Source organism: Amphiprion ocellaris, chromosome 5 (genome assembly GCF_022539595.1).
Source record: "Amphiprion ocellaris isolate individual 3 ecotype Okinawa chromosome 5, ASM2253959v1, whole genome shotgun sequence".
Classification (NCBI taxonomy): Eukaryota; Metazoa; Chordata; class Actinopteri; family Pomacentridae; genus Amphiprion; species Amphiprion ocellaris.
In genome coordinates this window covers 38,232,939-38,257,050 of record NC_072770.1, presented here as the reverse complement: position 1 = coordinate 38,257,050, position 24,112 = coordinate 38,232,939, and the positions used below count along the sequence as shown (strand labels likewise).

Genomic DNA, 24,112 nt, shown 5'->3' with positions numbered 1-24,112 from the left:
GGCGGCTCGGAGAGATCGTCACCTCGGGGAAACTTCCGACTGGAATCATTTAAACCGACGGATTTTTAAGGAAAATGGCTCCTCTCTGGTTTTTCCTGGAGGACGGAGATCTTTAAACCGACAGAATACGACTTTCAAAATCAGCAAAATGACGTTTATCAGCCATAAACTGTAAAAAACACAAAGAACTGTCTAGATTTCAGCTTCACAACGGTGACGTTTCCTCAAAACTCTGATGGAACAAAAAAGTTCTTGACTCCAACATTACCAAGATTATATGTAGGATGAAATAATAGACAAATATTGATTGATAATAATAACTGATTGAGAGAGCATTGTAGGGGTTTAGCTGGTAAAGGGGCACCATAACAAAGACTTCTGTGGCGATTAAAGACCTCCAGCTAGTTCATGAGGGCAAACGGAGAGCATTGTCAGGGTTTAGACAGCAATGGGCGCCATGAAAAAGAATTCTGTAGTGACTAATGACCTCCAACTAGGTCAAGTTGGTAAGCAGGGAGCATTTTGAAGGTTTAGCTAGAAAAGGGACACCATGACAAAGACTTCTGTGGCGATTGATGACTTTCAACTATTTCATGATGGCAAGCTGAGAACATTCTGGGGGTTAGCTAGCAATGGGCACCATGACAAAGACTTCTGTGGTTATTAAAGACCTCCAACTAGGCCACGATGGTCAGCAAAGAGCATTTTGGGAGTTTAGTTAGCAACAGACACCATGACATAGACGTCTGTGATGCTTAATGACCTCCAAGTAGCTCATATTGCCAAGCAGTTTGGTGACGGATGTAAACGGAGGTTCCAGCTTTGGTTCTTGCCAACAAACCGCCTCAATCATCCAAAGTTCCTTAAGTTGAGAAGACAGTTTATAAACAAAAAAGTGAATATTTCCAAGTTTCAAACAACTCCAACAGCCAACTCACCTTGACGATGTCGCCCAGCAGAATGTCTTCCATCTTGTTGGGCACCTTCATCTGGAAGATCCTCCCCACCACCGCCGAGGAGTCCGGGAAGGTGGTCGGCGTCGACGGGTTCTGCTGGGTTGCTGCCACGTCGGCCGGCTCCATCGGCCGGATCCCGTCGGACGCCTCCTGGAACTCCCCGAGCAGCGAGGAGGTCATGGAGGCCTCCAGCTCTCCGCCCAGCCGGTCGTCGGCCTCCACGAACACCATGTCGCCCAGCAGGTCCACCTTCACGCCGCCGCAAGCCGCCACCGCCAGCAGCAGCCCCAGCAGCAGCGCTCTAGTCCTGGGCAGCCTCACTTCACCCGGCATTCTTCTGTCAGCGGTGGAAAATAAAAAAGGAGGATGTCCGAGTGGTGGAGGGGAGCATACAAATCCCTCCTTTGAAGCCGCCTCCTTCTCCTCCTCAGGAATCCTTCGTCTTTGTCCTCCTTCCTCACGGCCTTTTGTGCTCAGAGCCTCATTGTGATCTGCAGGAGACGGAAGAAGTTAAAACACTCGAGTCAATCCTCCGACGGTTCAGGAAGCAGCAGTAATTTGATTAAATCTTACACTTCTGGCTCTCTGCTGCTTTAAACTCACTCATCGAGGTAAATTCATCTAATACTGAGGGTTTTACTAAAAATAATACATGAAAATAACTTCACAGTAGAAAACAGTTGTAAAAAATCTGTGGAAATGCAACCAGTCCTCTACTGAGTTCATCTTTGGACCATTTTTTTGAGTCTTGTTGAACACATATTGAGTGCTTTTGGACACATTTTTTGTTATTTCAGACAAGTTTTGAGTCATTTCTGACATTTTCCCCCCATTTTGAACATGTTTTGAGTCATTTCGGAAAGATTTTAGTCGCCTTGGGCAAGCTTTGTGTCATTTCATTTGGGTTTTTTTTTTGTCATTTTAGACCATTTTTAAGTGATTTTGACAACCTTTTTTGTAATTTTGAACAGATTTTAGTCATTTAAAACATGTTTTGAGTCACTTTTGGATATGCTTTAAGTCTTTTTATCGATTGGACAAGATTTGAGTCATTTAGGAAAAAGTTTCTTTTACTTTGAACAATTTTTGTGTCATGTCAGACATATTTTTAGTCATTTTGGCCAATTTGAGTCACTATAAAATATGTTGTAACTATAAATGAGCCCGAAATAAGTGAAAAAATGTTCAAAAATGTGTCTCTTGTTTTGTTTCGTGTGGTTTGTCTGATTTTTGTAATTTTGTGTCTCATTTTTGTTGTTTTTTTTTTGTCTGACTTATGTCATTTCTGTTTTTGTCATTTTGTGTTTTCTTTTTGTCTTGCTTGTTTTTTGTCTGTTTTTTGTCAGTTTTTTGTGTTTTTTGTCATTTTTTTGTCGTGTTATTGGCATTTTTTGTCTGATTTTTGTCATGTTTTGTCTTGTTTTTTTGTCTTTTTTTGTCATTTGTCTCGTGTTTTCGTTGTTTTGTTTCCCAAAAATATTGAAAATGTGGACATCAGAAGTTTCACTGTGAATTGTTTTTTTCTCTCCACATTTTCAAACTTTAAAACAGGTCAATTTTGACCCACAGGACGACTCGAGGGTTACGATCTGGAAACCAACAGCAACCAGAACCACCAATAGAACTGGGAAAAAACAACAAAATAATCAGGAGAAGCTGCAGCTCAGGGAATAGGAAATATAAAATATAACGTGTTATTTAGACTGTAGATAGTGCCTGTTTTCAGAGATGGAAAGAGGAGGTGATCCACGGTGGGACCCTGGATTATCCAACAATAGCTGCTGGGAGCCGCTGATGAATGCAGCCTCCTCCTTTGTGGACGAGGTCAACCCGAGGCTGAAGCTGGACGGATGAACCTCCGTTTGTTATTCATGCGGCTCTTTCATGGAGGAGAGGATCCCCTCCTGAGACAGCACAAACCATTTCCCCCCCTCTGGGGCTTTTTGAGCAGAAAGAAAGAAAGGAGAGGAGGGGAACCGAACCGAGGCCCCCTGCCGAGGCCCCGGAGCAGAAGGCCGTCGGAGAAAGTGGAATCATGGCAGGACTCCCCCGGCAACAGCAGCAGCCGGCCTCCCAGGTAGCGTTCAGCCGCTCGCCTCACCTTTTGGACACAACTCTGTTTTTAATCACGCCGGAGTTTCCCGCTGGCGAAGCTTTTATCACCGGAGTCGACTTCAGGAGGACGAGAGAAATGTTTTCAAGTTCAGCAAAAAGAAAAAAAAACACCTCTACTGTTGGAATAAACGGCTTTCAGGCTCAGTTTGGCTTCACATCTGCAGCAAAATGAGTCAAGAACTGCAGAGAAACATTGAAAAAGGAGAATTTGGTTGCAAAAAATAACTATAAAATCTGTGTAATGGAATTATTCTATTCTCTAATGATTACAATTTGTTCAAAGTTACAAAAAAAGTTGTCAAAAATCACTTAAAAATCTTTTAAAATGAAAAAAAATCCAAATGAAATGACACAAAATTTGCCCAAATTGACTAAAAATGTATACAAAATGAAAATTATATATCAGAAATGACACAAACTTTTCAAAAATTACACAAAAATGGCAAAAAGAAATGACTCAAAAATTGTCCAAAATAACAAAAACATGTCCAAAACAAGTCAAAATGTTTACCTTGAACTAATTTTAGTGATTTTGGACAGATTTTTGGCAAAAGACAAGATGTCTTAACACTAGAAAATACTCATCAGAAATTTGTGGAAATCAACCTTTGAGTCATTGTGGAAGTTAATAGTCTTTTTAAAAAAAAATTATGTAAAAAAATTTTCTTGAGCAAAATGAGTCAAGAACTGCAGAGAAACACTGAAAAATGAGAATTTGGTTGCAGAAAAAACCAAAAAAAAACAGTTTTATGGAATTATTTCAGCTACGCAAAGGATGCTTTTGACCAAAAATGGGTTTTCAGATCATGTTTAGGAGGAAAACTGAGACTCAGTTCAGCAAAAAAACTCAAAAACATCATGAAACAACTAGTTTTCCTGCTTGATACATTAAGAAAAGTTAATACTCTTCATTATTATAAATAACGAGCATGTCAATGCACCTTATTTTCTCAATTTTTCTTAAACATAACTGCAATCTACTGAAAACCATGAATTCCCCCAATGATGAATAAAATATCTGTTTATCTACAAGAGAATTCTGTCTGATAAACTATCATTTACTCTAATTTTAGGGCTTTTCGTCAGTTTTCTTGAGCAAAATGAGTCAAGAACTGCAGAAAAACACTGAAAAAGCAAGATTTTGTTGCAGAAAAATAAACAAATAAATTGTTTTCTGGAATTATTTCAGCTATGCAAAGGATGCTTTTGACCAAAAACAGGTTTGCAGATCATGTTTCAATGTAAACTCATCCTTTCTTTTGTTTTCTTTATTTTTAACCCTCCTGTTGTCCACATTTACAGGCACCAAAAAATATTGTTTCCTTGTCTGAAAAAAATCCAAAAAATCTGCAAAAAAATTCCCCAAATTTCAGAAAATTTGCAAAACATTCAGGAAGAAAATTCCAATAATTCCTTAAAAGTTTCCCTTAAAGGTTATATTTTTTAAAAATCCTCCAAATTTGGCAAGAAAATTCTTGTAAATATTTTCAAAAAATGAGTAAAAATCTTCCAAAAAAAATCCTAAAAACATCTAAAGTGATTCCATATATATCAGTAAAACTTCTAATATTTTCTTAAGAACATTCACCTAAAAAACTGTATGTGAATGTTCTTAATAAACATATTCAGCATTTCTTTTTTCCACCAAAAAATGTTCAAAGATTTCCCAAAAATGTTGAAAATGTGGACATCAGAAGTTTCACTATGAAAATATATTTTTTTCCCCACATTTTCAAACTTTAAAACGGATCAGTTTTGGCCCGCAGGACGACATGAGGGTTAACCTGTAACGGGCAAATTTCCAATTAAAGTCGATCTTTTATAGAAGTTTCGTTGGAGCTTTTTTGATTTTGTGAAAGTCAAAACGTCTCCATCGAAGCCGCTTTGAGATCATTTCTGTGTGGAAACTTTTAGTGAAAAAAATTATTTCACTAATAATAAAAGTCTTCATATATGCAGACGATGAAACATTTTATAGGCTTAATTACACTTTAATAGCAATTTATAGTAGTTTTACATAAACTAACAAAGTTTCATTGGAACCTTTTTGTTTTCCTGAAAGTCGTCGTCTCCATTGAAGTCGCTTTGAGATCATTTCCGAGTGGAAACTTTTAAAACTAGTCCAACGTGGATAAAACTCCCTGCTTTCATGTCGGATACCTTCAACGGCGTCGCCCTCGGCAACGTTCCTCCTTCCCTCCTCTGTTGTTCCATCTGCCACGAGCTTCTCTTTTCTTTCGCTGCTGGCTTTCTTCTCCAGAGGTTTGAGCTTCGAACACCTTCCCCCTCCGTCAAGGCAGTTTGTTTTTTGTTTTTTTTTTTTGTTTTTTTCAGCCTCACCTACCAGAAGCTCGGCTCGTCTATTTACGGCGGGACAATGAGAGGACGGAGGAGGAATGAAGGATAAAGAGACGCTGTCAAAGCTGCTGAAAGAAGCGACGCGATCAGACGAAGTGGTGAACAACCTCCCACTCAGAGAGCCGTTATTACTGAAACACAAGCTCCGCCCACTACGGAAACACACACCAGAAGAAACCGGCAATTTCTGCTTCAAGCGTCTCCAAATAAAACCTGAAAGATTCAAGATATAAATAAAGTGGAAACTAGGCGACTGTTTTGATATTTGATTAGTCCCAGAGTTAACAAACACCCAACATGAAACGCCATCAAAACATTCCTTTTTATTATTTTCTACCAAATAGTCATTCTTTTTCTGGATTTAAACCTTATTTTTGGATGTTTGCCATCTGGGAAATGTCAATGATTAACACAAATATTGATGCTGATGCATTTTTTTAAGTGTAAGATTTTTTAAAAGAATCATCAATCAGGACCTTAAAGACAGAAATATTGCCCCCTCAAAGAGATCATTTGCCACTTTTACTGCAAAATGTCTCTAAATTGCACGAAACTGCATGGAAAAAAGATAAAAATAGATATTTTCCATTTACTTTTTTTTTATTGTCACAGTCTGATAAATGTTAATTATTAATTAGTTATTCTGATGCATATTGTTTTGTAAAATGAAAGATACATTTTTAAAAATCCTCATTAAGGACCTTAAAGACAAAAATATCTGCACCATAAACTAAAAAAAATTATCATTTTTGACTTTTACTGTATATATTTTTAGCCCTCCATCCTTTCTGATCAGAATTACTAAAGATTTATTCATTTTCAGGATCTGAATTAAATTTTTTGATGTTTTTGTTTCCACTAATCTGAGAAAAAAATAATTCAAACAAAATATCTATAGGTGCATGTTAAAAAAGGAAGACTGACTTTTTTCCCCGATCTGTCACTATCCCATTATAGTTGTTCGGTTTCCACAGAGGTGCATGACTTTTTATTTCAGTGAAAAATGAACTACAGTGAAGAAAAATGTGAAAAACGCCCAGAAAGTACTTGGACTTTAGATAGAATTTTAAAAAACTGTGAATCTGTCCAGTAAAACTGTCGGCATAATAGAACATTTAAGGATTGAACTGTGTAAAACTTATATTTTCTGTCCTTTTATCAACCTACAGATGGCATATTTGTTTTAAAAAGTAAGAGACAGGTTAAATAATCCTAAAAATCATCATATATGCAGATGATAAAATGTTTTATTCACAACTAACTTAATTTCCTGTGTAGCATTGTGTCCCTTCAGTGTTTCCATACATTAATAAACTACATTTTTTTAAGATCTCTCTCCATCTAGTCGTGGTTGTAGCTGCAGGACTTTATATTGTAGTTAAAAATGAACCACAGTGAGGAAAAGTGAGACAGGAGGAAAGAAAAACGCCCCGGCTTGGAATAAGGACAATAATCTCACTGAGACACACTAGATGAAGAGGTTTGTTTGTGTCCGGCTCCAGCCAACAGATTCCCAGTTTGGATTTACTGGGGCTGTCTGGAACCAGCTGACCGGTCGTCACGGCGACACCTTTGTTAAGTTCCTGCAGTTACTGAACTGACTGGATTTACTGCCAGAGGATGGGCGACTTTAACACGTTGATCGTGTCCTGGAATTAAAAAAACGCTCAGATCCAGAAAACACAGAATCTGGAGCTTTCTTTCTACATTACCAAGAGTCAAAACATTTAGTCTGCGTTCTTGCAGATGTTTTTTTCACCTCTGAATTAAAAATGCTGTGGCAGCAAATTGTTCTGTACACTGTAAAAACTAATTTTATAGGACTTGTTCCTCAAAAAACTCTAATTTTGACTTACAAACTTTATTTTTGATGAGTTGCATTGACATAATTATGCTGCGCCGGCTTAATATTGTACATAATTTAAACTCAAATATAAAGAACTAATTCCAAAAAGTGACATCTTCCCACCAGCTAATTAACTGCACGGTTGCAACAAACTAAAAAACTGTGAAGCTGTCCTTTAAAAATGTTGCCAAAACAGAACAGTTAAGGATTGAACTGTGCAAAATGGGTACTTTTTGTACTTTTACCAAACTACAGAGGAAATATTTCATTTTAAAAAGTAAGACACAGGTTAATTATTTTTAAAAATCACCTTATACGCAGATGATGAAATGTTTTATTTGTTTGTAACTACACTTTAATGACAGTTTGTCTTAGTATTACATAAAATAATGATGTACATCAACAATCAACTTCACTTCCTGTGTAGGTGCAGGACTAACATTCAGTGAGGAAAAATTAGCAAAAACGCTGAGAAACTATTTGGAGTTCAGACAGAATTTAAAAAGACTGCAAATCTGTCCTTTAAAACTGTTGGCAGAACAGGATATTTAAGGATTGAACTGTGCAAAAGTGACAATTTCTCACCTTTTATCAACCTACAGATGATATAATTCATTTAAAAAAGTAAGACATATTAATAATTAATAAAAATCCTCATATATGCAGATGATGAAACGTTTTATTTGCTTATAGCTACACTTTAATTTATCCTAGTTTTACATAAAATAATGATGTACATCGACACTCAACTTCATTTCCTTGGTATTGTTGTGCACCTTCAGTGTTTCCATACATTAATAAACTGACTTTTTTTTTTTTTTTTTTTAAAGATCTGTCTCTATCTAACCATAGCTGTTTGGTTTCCATAGAAGTGCAGAACTTTTTATGATGAACCACAGTGGAAAAAAGTGTGAAAAACTCCCAGAAACTACTTGGACTTCAAACAGAATTAAAAAAAAAAAAAAAAACTGCGAATCTGTCCTTTAAAACTCTTGGCAAAACAGAGTATTTAAGGAGAGAACTGTGCGAAACCGACATTTTCTGTCCTTTTTGTCAACTTACAGGTGACATATTTCATTTTAAAAAGTAAGAGACAGATTAAACATTAAAAATCATCATATATGCAGATGATGAAATGCTTTATCCCCTTCAAGCTACACTTTAATCGCAATTTATCCTAGTTTCACATCAGATAATGATGCACAACAACAACTACTTTCATTTCCTGTGTAGTTTTCAGTCCCTTCATTGTTTCAAAACACAAAAAATATATAATTTTTTGATGTCTCTTTTTTCATGGTTGTTTTTGTTTCCATAGAGGTGCAGGACTAACCAACAGTGAGGAAAAATGTGAAAAATTCCCAGAAACTATTTGGAATTCAGACAGAATTTTTTTAAAAAAACTGTGAAGCTGTCCTTTAAAACTGGACATTTAAGGACTGGACTGTGCAAAACTGTTAATCTAGAACATTGAAGACAGGTTATTTAATAATAAAAAAACATATTTTCATATGATTAAAACTTTTCTTCACTTATTATCCCACTTTTACAAGAACTAACTTGATTTCCTGCAGCTCTGTGTCCCTTCAGTGTTTCCACATAAACAAGCAGCAGAGTCTAGAAGATCCTGTCTGAACCTGTGAGGAAATTCCTCCGCTGGAATTCCCCTCAGCGACCAACGAGGACCCAGAAAACGCAGCTCAGAGGCCATTAAAGCAAAGAAATCCCCCCCCCCCAAAAAAAAGAAAGGCAGCTAATCACATAGATAGCATCTCCAAACATTAGCACTTCAGTGGCGGCTCCTCCCTCCGTCCTCCACCGAGTCGCCTTCCAGTCCTGGCCGAGGCTCTATTATTGGCCCCAGAAACGGCAGGAAGGGGGAAGGTTTCTAAGAATGGAAGCTCCAGACTGACAGGTGACACCGACGCCGAGCAGGGCACAAAAATTAGCACAAATATTAGCACTATTCAAACCCGAAGCAGCAGCAGGTTTCCCCTCCCGACCAGAAGCTGCAGCAAAACTCCGGATTACACCGTGATTTACCTTTACAATAAGATTTAGATATTTAACACGGAGATTAGGCACATTTTAGGTGTTTAGCCGGCGCTGATCTGCAGCCTGTAAACAGAGATTTACTCTTCCGGTGGAGGATGGAAGAGCATTGTCTTTTATAGCGTCTATGTGGGAGAAAGAAAGAAGGAAAGAAAACACAACAGAGTCTGTGGGATAATTTAGACCTCATTATTGGATACTTATGGACGAATTTCAGACGCGGCAGCATCAAGAGCAGAACTGTGACCTCGGCAATCTGCGCCACCTCTGTTGGAATTAATCTGCATTTCCCCCCCTCATAATTACATTTGGAATTAGCTCCTCCCATAATACAATACAGGCCCAGAAACGCAATCAATCACCATGCAAATCCACCATCAGGCTACAACTCCGTTAGCTGCTGCTAAGGCAAGCGAGGGGCCATATGTTGGGAACATAAGGCGATGAGGCGAGAACGGAGGCCTGCCAACACCGAACCGAGCAGCCGGCCTGGAAATCACTGAGTTATGAGGAGCAGGAGAGAATTTACTGAGTTCTTTTACCACTTATGGTGCACTGGGGATGTTTGTTGGCATCTAGTGTGGATTTATAGGAAGTTTTATTCACAGAACCCATTGGGAGGAGGTTGGGGTTGATGGACGGTGTTAAATTTGCATTCAAAAGAGTAGAGATGTGATGTTTTGGGGCAAATAAGTCACAATTTCAATCCCAATTGTGGGAATGAAGATCACATGTTCATATTTTGGTGCAAAATCGTTTCCCTTTTCACTTAATTTAGTGATTTCATTTAATTTCATCTACATGGACACAGCTGATCACGTTTGTGTGATTAACAATTGATTATTTGCGCATCTTTTTCCTCGATTAATCAACTAATCGCAGAAAACAAACGCTCAATGAAAGTTCCTAGTCCTGTGATACATCTTATTTTCTTAATTTTTTTTTATTTCAAAAAATAAACAAAAATGGATAATATTCCTATTTGTTGGAACAATTCTTACATTTTTGTTGCAGTTTTGTCTCCATTAAAATGCGTTTGCTGTTGCATATTAGTTATATATGAGGGAAACTGCAAAAAGAAGTGGTTTAAATAAACAATGGAACTTTATTTTCTCCTCAACTGTCCTTGACTAATCAATTAATCGCTTGAAAATCTCTCACAAGTCTTTTATTACATCTTGTTTTGTTTAATAAATATCTCAAACCTTAATTTTTCAGTTTATTGTGACAGAAGACAAGAAAAAACACGAAATGTTCCAATGTGTTGCATCGATTCCTGCGGTTTTTTTGCTGATTATTGATCTAATCTCCGTTTAATTCTATTTGCTGCTGCACATTTGTTGCATCTAAGCAGATTTGTAAGGATACGTGTTGTTTTTCTTCAACTTTTGAGGTTATAAGTACAGCACACTCCTTCATTTGCTCATTATTTCTACTAAAAAAGACAAATAAAGTCCTGGGCCGTGACGACAGGTCGTTCACAGAGCAGATCTGTGGGAGTCGGAGCTCCAACAACAGACACGACTGATCAAATAAAAACAGATTTCTGAGAAGTTCCGTGAACAACAACCACGGATCCAGCTGGCAGGAATAACAGCTCCCGGCGGAAACTTCCGGCCGCTCCTCGCTTTTGATATCGGAGTTTCTGAAAAACTGTGATGGAAGCAGATGTGAACCTGCCTCATAAAACAAAGAGTTCTGAGGGGAAACATCAGAGTCAGAGTAAATACCATCCACGAGGAACATCAGAGGTCGCTGCACAGATGTTTCAGAAACCTGAGCCGGTAAAAAGAGCTAAAAGTTGCGCTGCGTTCGTGGCTTTTAACTCCTAAACGCATCAAACCCGATCACTTTTCCTGCCTTGTTCCTGCTGCTGCCACACCTAAAGAGCAGAAAACAGAAGAAATGTTCTGGATTTGCTCTTCCGGACCACCCAGCTTTTCCAAAAACACACCGAAGGGAAGGTTTGTGTTGTGAAGTTCAACAGACGGACGACCCGCTGCGACATTTATTATCCAAAAACAAGATTTTCATCTATCAAATAATCCTGAGGAGAAAACACGAACATTAGACTCGTCCTGTTTTCTGTTGTTTCAACTGTGACATTAGAGGAATAAATCAAAGCACAATGTGACCTTCAGAGATAAAAGCAGTAACATCGGCCTCCCGCCGTCTGAAAACACTGTTCAGATCCATGCTTTAGTGAAATATGCTAAAAATCTGTTTTTACACATCTGTTAAAGTTTTTTTTAATCACAATTGACCAAAAAATACTTTATTTAAAAAAAAGTAGTTACATTAGCATAAAATGTTATTATTGAATGGATATTTGCCATTTTTGAAAGAATTCTTTTTATATATGACTATGATAATCAATCAATCATAATAAAAATCATCATATATGCAGATGATGAAACATTTCCGAAACACTTATAGCTACACTCTAATTTCACATAAAATAATGACGCACAACAACAACTAACTTCATTTCATGTGTAGTATTGTGTCCCTTCAGTGTTTCCATACACAAATGAACTGACATTTTTTTTTAGAAACTCCTTATAGTTTAGAGCATAAAGACATAACTTTAAATGATGAAAAACTGTCAGCAAAAGAGGGAATTTGAAGACTGGACTGTGGAAGACTGTGACATTTGCACTATTTTCTGACATTTTCTCAATTTACAGATGACACATTTCATTTTAAAAAGTAAGAAACAGGTTAAATAATAATAAAAATCATCATATATGCAGATGATGCAGATGGGGCGGCTGTGGCTCAGGTAGTAGAGCGGGTCGTCCAATGATCGAAGGGTCGGCGGTTCGATTCCCGCTCTGTCCTAGTCATGTGCTGTTGTGTCCTTGGGCAAGACACTTTACCCACCTTGCCTCCAGTGCTGCTACTCACACTGGAGTATGAATGCGTGTGAATGTTGGTGGTGGTCGGAGGGGCCGTAGGTGCAGATTGTCAGCCACGCTTCCGTCAGTCTGCCCCAGGGCAGCTGTGGCTACAAATGTAGTTTACCACCACCGAGTGAGAATGTGTGAGTGAATGAATAATGGATTCATTGTGAAGCGCTTTGAGTGCCTTGAAAAGCGCTATATAAATCTAATCCATTATTATTATTATTATTATTATGATGATGAAATGTTTTATTTGCTTATCGCTACACTAAATCGCCATCAGTTCTGAATATAATTGCCAAATATTTATTTTGGTTAAATTTTCAACTTTAAGTTGCGAATTTTTCCACCATTTTCTGACATTTTCTCAACCTATAGATGAAATATTTCATCTCAAACTAAAAAACCGGTCCATTAGTAATAAGAATCATCACATATGCAGATGATGAAACATTTTATTCACTTATAGCTTCACTTTAATAGCAGTTTATTCTAGTTTTACACTTTTTTTTTTACACTACTACCACAAACTATTTGGAGTTCAGACAGAATTAAACTGCAGAGCTGTACTTTAATCAATCAACCAACCAACCCACCAACCAACCAACCAACCAATCAAAAACTACACTAAAAAGAGGTGGGATTAAGTGATTTTTTGGGGGAAAAAAGTGAAAATATTGGCAAATATCTGTATAATAATGATATTTCCAGTAGCTTTAAATAAAGTAAAATTGTCAAAAAAAACAAAATACTATTTGTAAAAGTACTGAGTTGTGATGCAGACGTAAACTACACTTTGGGTTTTTTTGTAAAATTATATATATATTTATTCATTTATTTTGCTATATTTGATGTCGAATTTTTAAAAAAACATAAAATCTGTAAGATAAATAAAATGAAAATAAATAAAACTGCTTTAAAAACATTGTGTATCTTTAAAAAATAATCTATTTTTCTCCCACAATCAACATGTAAATGAAGACATTTTTCTGTGATTTTACCAGATATTATTGGTAGTTTAACAACCCAGAGAAAATCTTTAAAATAACACCATTTTTCAGTCCTTATTATTGAGACATTTTCTTCCAAAAAACTGCAGATAATCCTTTAATCGTCCACCCAGTCAGCGTTTCACCCAAACATGAGCCTCGTCCTGTTTTCTGCTGTGACTTTAGGGAGTAAATCAAAGCACGTTGTGACCTTCGGAGATAAAAACAGAACATCCTGCCGTCTGAAAACACTCCGCTGCCTCCAGTTCAGGTGGAAGGTTTCTGTTTCCTGCGGGGCTTTAAGCTCCTCAGAACGAGGATTTAATTTAAGGCGAGGCTCTTAAAAAAAAGTGATAAATAAGTAAAGCGAGAATGAAAGCGGCGGGGCGGGATGGTGGGAGTCGAGGTTCTTTTGCAGATGCAGCCAAACACGGCAGGTCCGCTTTGATTAAAGCTGTGTTCAGGCGTCAGCGTTTCTGGAGCTTTTAGCAGGAAGTGTGTGTCGGAGGATAATTAGAACGGTGCAGCGGCGGCACAAATAGAACATGAAAGAAGGAAGAGTCGGAGTGGACGCAGCAGAAACAACATGGTGTGATTATTACCGCTAAAGAAACTCAGGTTTCATTTCACTACTGAACTGTTTTTTTTTTGTTTTTTTTATTAACTGCAGTCTAACATTCACAGATCAGCGCTTCAAGGTCGACTCTGTTTGTTCTGGAGAGTTTAGAGTCAAAAACGTGACGAAACAAAGGTTCAGATTTCAGCATATTGAGATAAATCAGGAAAACTGTCACGATTATATGTAAAAAATGAAATACTAAAGGCAAAATATTAAATGAAAGCTGTTTTCTTTAACTGCTTTTGACAGTTTTTTGGCTGCTTTGTTAGATTAAATAAAAGAAGTACTCAAAAATCACTGAAAAATTTACAGCTTAGAGGAATATGATGAAAAAACAAACAGAAAAAAATGTTATAAATTGGTAATTTGTTCTTTTTCAACAATTGACTGTAAAGATATAATTACAGTAGCAAAAATTACATCATTTAAATTATATTTCAGAGATAAAACAACATAAATTAGGGATTGGAAAATGGTAAATTTTTTTAGGGATTATTTTACAGATTTACAGATTAAAATCACAGAATAAAAGTATTAATTTACATTTATGGTAGTCTGTCAAAAACAAAAAAGAAATAGCATTATTATTATTATTATTATTATTATTATTGTAAGTAATAATCATTATAATAATACAGAAAACTGTAATAAATAATTGTAGTATGTTTTTTGTTATTATTATAATCATTAATAACAATAATATAACAATAATGATAATAATAATAATAATAATAATAATAATAATAATAATTATTATTATTATTATTATTATTATTATTATTATTATTATTATTATTATTATTATTATTAATAATAATATATTAAATTTGTCAAAACTGGAAAGATCTGTAAAATAACATTCAGAAAATAATTCACAGTTAATGTACATAAATCTTCTGTCAAATTATGGCAAGTATCTGTAAAATAATGATATTTTTTGTGATTTATTACAGTAAAAATTGTGTAATTTTACAGTCAAAAGTTCTAGAAAAACGAAATACTATTACTAGCAATACAGATTTTTGATGTGGACATTATTTACAATTTTGGTCGATTGTTGTGGGGTTTTGTTTGCTTTTTTAAAACAAAAATTAAACCTTTTTTCTCTGACTTTATGAGATTTTATTTTAAATTTAACAGGACAAGAAAAATCTGTAAAAATAAATTTGAACTTTTCAGTATGTAATATACAGATTTCTTTTTCTTTCAAATAACTGCAAATATGTGCAGCATCATTAAAAATGTCTTTTTTTTTAAAATATATAAATATAGAGGATTGGTGTGGACCTTTTGTTTATAGTTAACATGTAAATATTTATTTTTTCACCAGATATGAGTAATTTCACAAAACAGGGAAAATCTGTAAAATGGCAGTAAATTGCTTAAAAATAAAAATAAAAATTGCTTGAAAATCTGACGAGGTGCTGATCTTTACTGATGGTCGGTTGTTGAACTTCAAATTTAAATGTTTCAAATAACAAAGGAAAAGCTAAAAACAGAATCTGTAAAAGTTGCAGTATGAAGTTCGTTTCCTAAAACTCGAGAAAACAGAAAAGTCGTCTTCTATCTAATTCATCTGAGACCTGAATCCTGCAGCATCCAGACTTAATGAACATAAAGCAGGTGATCCGGCCTCAGCAGCAGAATTAAGCTGATTTTAACAACCTCAGAGCTACTTAAAGGGACACATTCTAATCCAACACACTTCCTGTCAGAGTCACTGAACGTCTGCTCACCTCATGCTCTGCTGGCGTCCGTCTGGGAAAAGAAATCCTGGTGATGGAACGCCGAATCTGTCAAAGAGAAACAAAGAAAGTTACTCAGACTGATCGACAATAACTTGACAACTCAGTCAACAACTGCATTTTCAGCTTCTAATCAAAGTCTATTTTCCATTTATCTGTCACTTTTCTTCAGCCAACCAATCAGATAAGAGATGGACATGTCGCCGTGGTAACCCAAGAAATGGAGGAGACCAAACAAACTTCTGACACGTAAAACTGTCGACCAAAAAATGCTCCTGAAACTGAACCGGACAACTAACGATGACTTGGAGACAGAAAAAGTTGGAGAGGAAGAAGAAATAGTTGGACAAGAAAAAGGAAGAGGAGGAGGAGAAACAGAAGAAGGAAAAAATGAAGAAGAAATTGAAGAAGAAGAAGGAGGACTTGGACGAGAAGAAGAAGAACAACAAGAAGGTGGAGCAGCTGGAGGAGAAGAGGAAGAAGACAGAGAAGAAGAAAAAGAAGGAAGAAGAAGAGGAGAGGCAGAAGAAAAAGAAAAAGTTGGAAGGAAGAAGGAGAAGAAGAAGTTGGAGAAGAAGAAAGAGGAGGACTAAGAAGAAGAAGTAAAGGTTGGAGATGAAGAAGGTGGAGAGGAAGGAGAAGAAAAAGAAGAAGAAAGAAGTTGCAGAAGAAAAAGGACGAGAAGAAGTTTGAGAAGAACAACAAGAAAAAGTTGGAGAGGAAGAAGAAGAAGTTGGACAAGAAGAAGGAAGAGGAGGAGGAGAACCAGAAGAAGGAAAAGACAAAAAAAGAAAAAGAAAGAGGACTTGGGGGAGAAGAAGAACAAGAACAAGAGAGGAGGAGAAGAGGAAGAAGAAAAAGAAGAAGAAACTGGAAGGAAGAAGTTGAGAGGAAGAAGAAGTTTAAGGAGAAGTAGAAGAAAAAGTTGGAAGGAAGAAGAAGAATCTGGAGAAGGAGGAGGACTTGGAGAAGAAAAAGAAGAAGTAAAGGTTGGAAAAGAATAAGATGGAGAGGAAGGAAAAAGAAGAACATAGAAGTTAGAGATGAAAAAGGACAAGAAGAAGTTTGAGAAGAACAAAAAGAAAAAGTTGGAGAGAAAGAAGAAGAAGGTGGACAAGAAGAGAGAAAATACAAAGTAGAAGAATGTTGTTGCTAATGATTGATTTTTCCCAGACTGTGAGAACCTACAACAATGATCTTTTGAATTTAGTTTTCCAACTGGCATTTTAAGGATTAAACCAAAAAATAACTAAAAACTGAAACTAAACATGGACAGAAACTCAAGTCTCAGACTGACGATCCTTCATCCATCACGGGACAGGAACCTCTGAGAATAAAGTTTAGTTCTATAGAAACGTACTTTAGTTTCTATAGAAGCTGTTCTGTTGAAGCTAAACGTTCCTCCAGAATCACAGAAACGGAGCTTCTTCTTTTGAACTTTGACTGATCTCAGCTGTCTGAAGATCTCATTCTAACACCAGCGGAGAGGAGCTGAATTCAGGGTCTGTCAGGACGGCGGTGACCCCGGCCCCTCCAGGGACCACCAGCCAAGACTTGAGAACTGCTGACAGCTGGGGGCAGCTGGTTAATGGGCTGACAGCTGCTTCGGTTACCGCCGAGACGGAAAGCGACAGCCGGGCCCAACACGTGGCCTCCTGAACCTCCTTCTTAACCCTCAACCTTCAGCCAATCGGAGCTCGTTAATCCGAAGCTTCGGTCCCTCAACTTTCCCTCCAAATTCCTCCTGAATGTGTCGACTTTCTCTCCCTCCGGCGGCAGCAAACAACCCCACAGTCACTATTTTTAGAGGTCCTCTCAGTGCCAACATTTAGAAAAAACGCTGCGATATTGAGGACAACCTGTCTGACCTTCGCTCTCCTGTTTGGAAACACAATCGACTGCTCAGTTATTTTAGTGCATGAGTGAAGCTCCAGTTTATTTCTGGGCTGTGAATCAGTTTACAGCAGTGCTAGGTGTCGGAGTGGGAGTTTACCAGCGTCTCGTTATAGATTAAACACTTTATTCTTCTTCTGCTGCTACTGGGTGGCAGATTTTTTTTTATCCTGCCTCGTATTTGACAGATTAACACATTTAAAACACTATAAAGCTGCAACCGATAAACTTCTGAACCCCAAAATTCAGCACTGCACTGAAAAGGGTACATTTTCATTTTTCAAAAAGGCCAAATTGATATTATTTATCAGCAAAAGAAACTGCAAAAACACAAAAAATCTGCAGTTTTTAAACTTCAAGACGGTTCTTCCACATGCCATTCCACATATAGTCGGTAAAATCAACCAAATCTAAACTCAATCAGGTAATTCTACATGTTTCATTTAAATATTTAGGAAAAACAAACTGTTTGCTCAAATAAGACCCTGTTAAAAACAAACACATCCTTCATGACTGACTCAGTTGTGACCAACAGCGAAAAATTTTTCAGGTTGAACTGAGAGTAAAATCAAAGCTACTGGATGAAGAAAATAAATGCAGCATGGCTCAGAAACAGAGAACAGAGGAGTGGTTGGAGATACATTTAGCATGGAGAAACATCAACACCAAAAGTCTGTATACTCCACCTACAGCTGACATAGTTTGTCTATAAAATAAGAGACGGGTTTATTAATAGTAAAAATCCTTCTATATGCAGATGATAGAAGCATTTACTTTGCAAAAATAACAACTACATTCATTTCCTGTGTAGTGTTGGGTACCTTCAGTGTTTTCATACACAAATAGCTTATCGTTTCTGATTTCTCACTACTTCTATTAATGGTTGTGTTGTTTCTATAGAGGTGCAGGACTGAAAAATGAGCCCACAGTGAGGAAAAACATCCAGAAAAAAAAAAACTGTGACGGACATTTTCACTATATTCTGACATTTTTTGGACCTACAGATGACATTATTTGTCTAAAAAAAGTGTCGGGTCCATTAATAATAAAAATCACCCTATATGCAGATGATGTAAACATTTATTTTACAACAACAACAAAAAAAAAACAGTTTCTTATGACGTGTTGTGTCCCTTCTAGTAACAAATAAACAGACATTCTTTTATTTTAGTCTACTTCTAATCATGGTTGTGCTGTTTCTATAGAGGTACAGGATTGAAAAATGAGCCGACTGAAGAAAAACGACCAAAAACTACTTTCAGTCATCAAAATCCTTCAGAAAAAAAAAAAATTTACTGTAGGTTCATTTGCAAACAACCATCATATGACATGTCGAGTAGTTGTCATCAGCTGTAGCAACACATTTAACAGTAAAAAAAGAGACTTTCTGGTCCACTGAGGAGCTGCAAAGCCCAGAACAGCAGCTGAAATCTGGTCCGCGAGGCCTCCGGAGTTTGATTCAGCTCCCTGCCGGCTTCATTTAGCTCCTCGCCTCCTCTAAGATAAACAGGCCTAATCTGGGTCAGCTGTGTGCAGGTACACCGATAATATAGCTCTGTCGTACCGCAGTGACCTGGATACGAGGCTGCAGCACGCTGTCCTCACCACGGATGTTCGCATCACGGGTTTGTCTGCATGCATCAGTGTGTTGTGTTGTTGTGTTACTGTGTTGTGTTGCGGTGATAGACATCTCCCGCCATCCCACAGTGATGCAAGTCATCAATTCTCATCTCCGTCCTGTCCGGTCTCCACCGTCAAGTTATAAATACACCAACCGACAAGATACCTGCGTCTGGTTTTATTCGGTTCTTATATTTTATTTATTTACATTCAGCTGCATGCGTGATTAACCAAGGGTGTCAAATAGTATTTCCAATAAAAGCTGTTCCAGTCAGTCGTGCCATGAAACTGAATGTAAAAGTTAATCTCATTACAGTTATTCTGCTAATTACTGTCTCGATTAACTGATTAGTCCAAATATATTCATTTTACTGCAAAGAAATCAGAAAATATTCACATTTAAGAAGCTGCAATCAGAGAATTTACAGTTTTCATTTTAAAAATTACTCAAAACTAATTAGTAAACTAACAAAACAGCCAGAGATTAATTTAATAGTGGATAACTAATCAATAATCCACTAATCATTGATCTTCTAATTAGAGGACTACACCATTTAAGGCGATGTATTATTAATTTTTGAGCTGATTTTTCAAAATAAATAGTCCCCAAGAACCTTAAGGACAAAAATATTATAAAAATATAATATATATGACTATTATTTTCCATTTCCGCTGAGTAAATTATTAAAACATCAGTTCTAATCATGACTATCAAGTATTTATTAATTTTCAACATATTAACCCTTTAAATGCTATTTTGCCAACATGATATCACTGTTGTTTTTATTTTGAAAATATTTTTCACATACAAATGCTAAAAGGCTTGTTTTTTTAAATTTTCACGATGGGGAATATACATTAATGAATATAAATAAATTTGAGATATTTTACTTGAATGACACACCTTTTTTCTGACTAGATGAGAAAGAAAACATCCAAAATACACATTTACGTGTCAAATTTACCAAGTTTTGTGGACAATAATGGAAAAATGCAGATATTTAAAAGGGTGAAATCACTTTTTTGTGAAAATCAAGAAAAACACGTTAGAATTTAGCATAAGGAAATCTAACTTAATTTAAAAGAAAACAAAAACACAGTGGCACCATGTAAACAAATGGGCATTAAAAGGGTTACAATCCTAAAAATAAAAGAAACAATATGTAATATTAATAATATTTTAATGGCAGTTCTGACAACGATATTTTTGTCCTTAAATACTGTCGATCACAGATTTTAATATATTTTAATAGATGTGTTTTTGGTGCAGATATTTTTGTCTTTAAGGTCCAAAATCAATGAAAAATCCTGTTAGCATGTAGTATATGGAAAATAATTAGTTTTTATTTCAAATCTTGCAATCAAACTGGCATTTAAAGGGCAGCAATCCTAAAAATAAATGAAAAAAATACAACAATATATGCTACTGTACAATATATACTATTTTATTATTATTTTGGTGCTATAACTATGTTTATGGCTACATAAGCTGCTATAACAATGTGAATTTCCCCTGGTGTGGGGAGAAATAAAGGACTATCTTATCTCATCTTGCTGCTACGACTAATACCATTACTACTACTAATAACAATAATGATAACGGCAGTTTTGAAAATGATGTTTTTTTCTTCCTTAAATACTGTGGATCACAGTCTTTTAATATAGATTTTAATTACTGTGTTTTTGGTGACGATATTCTTATTTATTTTCATTTTTAATCAACAAAAAAATCATGTTAGCATTTAATATATGGAAAATAATTTATTTTCATTTAAAAGCTTGTCAGCAACTTGGAATTTTTAAAGGTTAAAATCTTGAAAATAAAAGAAAAAATATAAAACAATATGTACTACTATATAATAATAATAATAATAATAATAATAATAATAATAATAATAATAATAATAAAATGGAATTATTGACACTGATATTTTTTGTACTTAAATACTGTAGATGACAGCTTTAATATATATTTTTATGGCTGTGTTTTGGTGAAGATATTTTTGTCCTTAAGGTCTGAAATCAATGAAAAATCCTGTTAGCATTTACTATGTGGAGGAAAAAAAACACTTTTAGTTTAAAACAACAGCCGCATCGTGGAAGCAAACTGACATTTAAAGACTAAAATCCTGAAAATAAATGAAAAAAATACCAATAATAATAATACTAACAATAATAATAATAAAAATCTAGGATGTTTTCGTGCTATTTTAGTCTTTAAGGTCCTTAAATCAGCTTCCAATGTCTTCAACCAATTATCCAGTTTGTCAGCAGCTTATTAACTGAATCAATCAATCAATCAATCAATCAATCAATCAATCAATCAATCAATCAGCCAATCAGCCAATCAGAGTGACTCCTGAGTCCAGCAGGTTGTAGCGTCTCTGATCCAGACAGTAAATCTCATCTCCTGTCGTCCACTCAGTGTTTAAACCAGAATCCAGCCTCTAGAAGATAATAAACAACCAAAGTGACCTGAAGATTCCTCTGATCTGCTGAATCTATCAGCGTCCAGCAGAGCGAGAGAAATGTCACACCGAATCAAACCTCCAAAGTGTTGCAAATAAAAACATGAGAGAGTCGGTGTTACGGACGAATAAACGGAATAAAACGTCTATTATTACCGGAGGAAATAAAAAGAAATGATTGAACACAAAAGCAGAGGAACCTTTAATGAGCGAAGTTTGACACAAAAAGAAGCCGATTTCCTTCAGCCGTCACATGTTTCTGGGTTTGTGAGGAGCACAGAGATGCTTTGATGCTAATCAGTCAATTAAAGCCTGATTTCCTTCACGGAGCTGCTTTTATTTCAGAGCACGAGTCAAAGGGAAGCTAGAAAACAGACGGAATAATGTGAGAAAAAAATAACGCAGAAAACGGTAAGAGGGAAGAATCTGCACAACAAACCAAACTGGAATCAGACATTAGAGGCTGGAAAAGTCAGAAAATAAAGATTTTAGAGTTAAATTAATAGTCCGAGCTGGGAAAAGATATGAAAATATGGGAGGGGTGCAGCCAAAACAAGCAATTAGCATGTTAGCATTGGAGCTAACTGAGGAGGGATTCGATTATGGGTTATTATCTGGGTTAATAAATCAGCTGTTTGGTCGATAAAATGGAAGAAAATAGTGAGAAAAAGTTGACTTTTTGGTCTTTTGTTTGGTTGTTTGCATCTATTTTGTCTAATTTTAGTTGTTTTGTGTCCCAGTTTCATCATTTGTTGTCTGTTTAGATCATGTCATGTCTTCATGTCTCATTTGGGGGTTTTTCTGCATCTCTTTACTGTCGTTTTGTGTTTATTTTAGTCACGTTGAGTCTTTTTGGCTAAGTTGTGTTTGATTCTGGTCATTTTGTGTCTCGTTTGGTCAGTACAGCTAATAATTGCCATTTGTGTTCTTTTTTTTGTTCTTTTAGTCTTACTTGTCCATTTTCCATCTCTTTGTTGTGTTGGTTTCTGGTGCTTTTCTGTTTTGGCCATTTTGTGGGTTTTTTGTTCACTTTGTATCTCATTTTGGCTATTTTACGTCTTTCTTGTTCTTTTGCATCCCTCTTGTCATTTTTTGTTTGATTCTGGTCATTTTGTGCCTCTTGTTGGTCATTACAACTCTTTATTGTCATTTTGTTTTGTTCTTTTCATCTCAATTTGCCACTGTTTGTCGTCTTGCTGCATCCCTGTGTGTTTCACTTTGGTCTTTCTCTGCCTTTAGTCATTTTCTCTCTCTGTTGTCATTTTTATTTCTTTATTTTGGTCATTTTGTGTTCATTTTGGTCCTTTAGTATGTCTTAGTTGTCGTTCTGTATCCCTGTGTTGGCATTTTGTTGCATTTCTTTGTCTTGTTTTGTGCAGAAATATTCAGTTTACTGTCACATAGGAGGACAGAAAGCAGAAAATATTCCCATTTCAGAATCCTTTCTTGTCTGTCTGATTAGCGGGAGGCGACACCTCGTATTAACCGGCCGACGATGGACCCAAACCGTGAAGAAACGTCCAGACTGCAATGATTTCAGTGTTGGAGGCAGAAACACAATCGAGCCGCTGATAACGGAGGAAAGAGCAGCTCTGAGGGAAGGAAACGTGACGGCGTTAATCTGCAGCAGCAGGAGGGAACCTGAAGGGACTGAAAGCGTGGGCAGATGTCCTGCAGGCCTCCGGATAACGTTAGCATCACCTGAACACTCTGCAGCCAGAGATATCCACCAGCAGGTAGAAGAGCATCCTGAATGTCTGATAGCAGCTAGCTAACAGCTGACCAGACCGCTAGCAGGTCTGCAGAATGACAACCAAGACTTACTGGGCTTCAAACAGCAGCTCGTCTTTTGTCTATGGAATTAAGAGGAAAAAACAATGATTTGTTTTTTTCTCTTTCATCTGACAATTCCGGATTAAAAAATTCAGGAACAACATCTGATCTGCAGCGCTAGGGTGAGGTGTGCGTCATTTTGGTCATTTTCCATTTTTTCTTGTCATTTTGTCTGTCAATCTCGTCCTTGGCATCTCATTTTGGTTCTTTAATGTCTCAGTTTGGTTCTTTTGTGTCTTATGACCATCTCCTCCTGCATTATTGCAGTTATTTTTGGCAACATTTCTGCTGTAAAATTCACTAAATTCAATTCTGTTCTTTCAGTTTTCATTCAAACAGTGCATTTTCATAAAATGGAACAAAATGAGCAAAAACTAACCAGCAATCATGTGCTGGTGAGCAATTCAAAGCAGCTGTAATGACATCTCCAACAGCTTTCCTCTACTAAAGACCTCAGAGAGTCTTCAGGTCAGAATAAGAAACTCACTTCACATCCACGAGGACTTCTTAAACATCTTCCATGTCTGTTTTTATGCAACAACAACATCAGATGTTCTGTAGCGTGGGACGGCGAGGCTTCAAACGGCATTCAGATGATTCCAGCCGAGTACAGCTGATTACAGGCCGAGCGGAGAACACCTGGTTCGAGGTGAAACTTCAAGAGACGTCTCCGGACCATAACGCCTTCAGGCCGAGACGCTCTTTCATTTCTCCC

General features: G+C 36.5%; 1 protein-coding gene across 2 annotated transcripts in view; it reads right to left on the bottom strand.

Annotated features, from left to right (window-relative positions):
* dag1 (dystroglycan 1) overlaps positions 1 to 24,112 on the bottom strand; it is a 70,992-nt gene that overhangs the window by 24,264 nt on the left and 22,616 nt on the right. Inside the window, exons 2-3 of one of the 2 annotated variants that reach the window (XM_055010441.1) lie at positions 15,575 to 15,631; positions 939 to 1,447 (exon numbers count right to left, since the gene is read on the bottom strand). In XM_055010441.1, coding sequence (XP_054866416.1) covers positions 939 to 1,289 — 351 coding nt within the window. In that variant the 5' untranslated portion in view covers positions 1,290 to 1,447; positions 15,575 to 15,631. Of the gene's footprint in view, positions 1 to 938; positions 1,448 to 5,231; positions 5,780 to 15,574; positions 15,632 to 24,112 lie in introns of those variants that run through there. The other variant, XM_035956739.2, reaches the window with a different exon arrangement.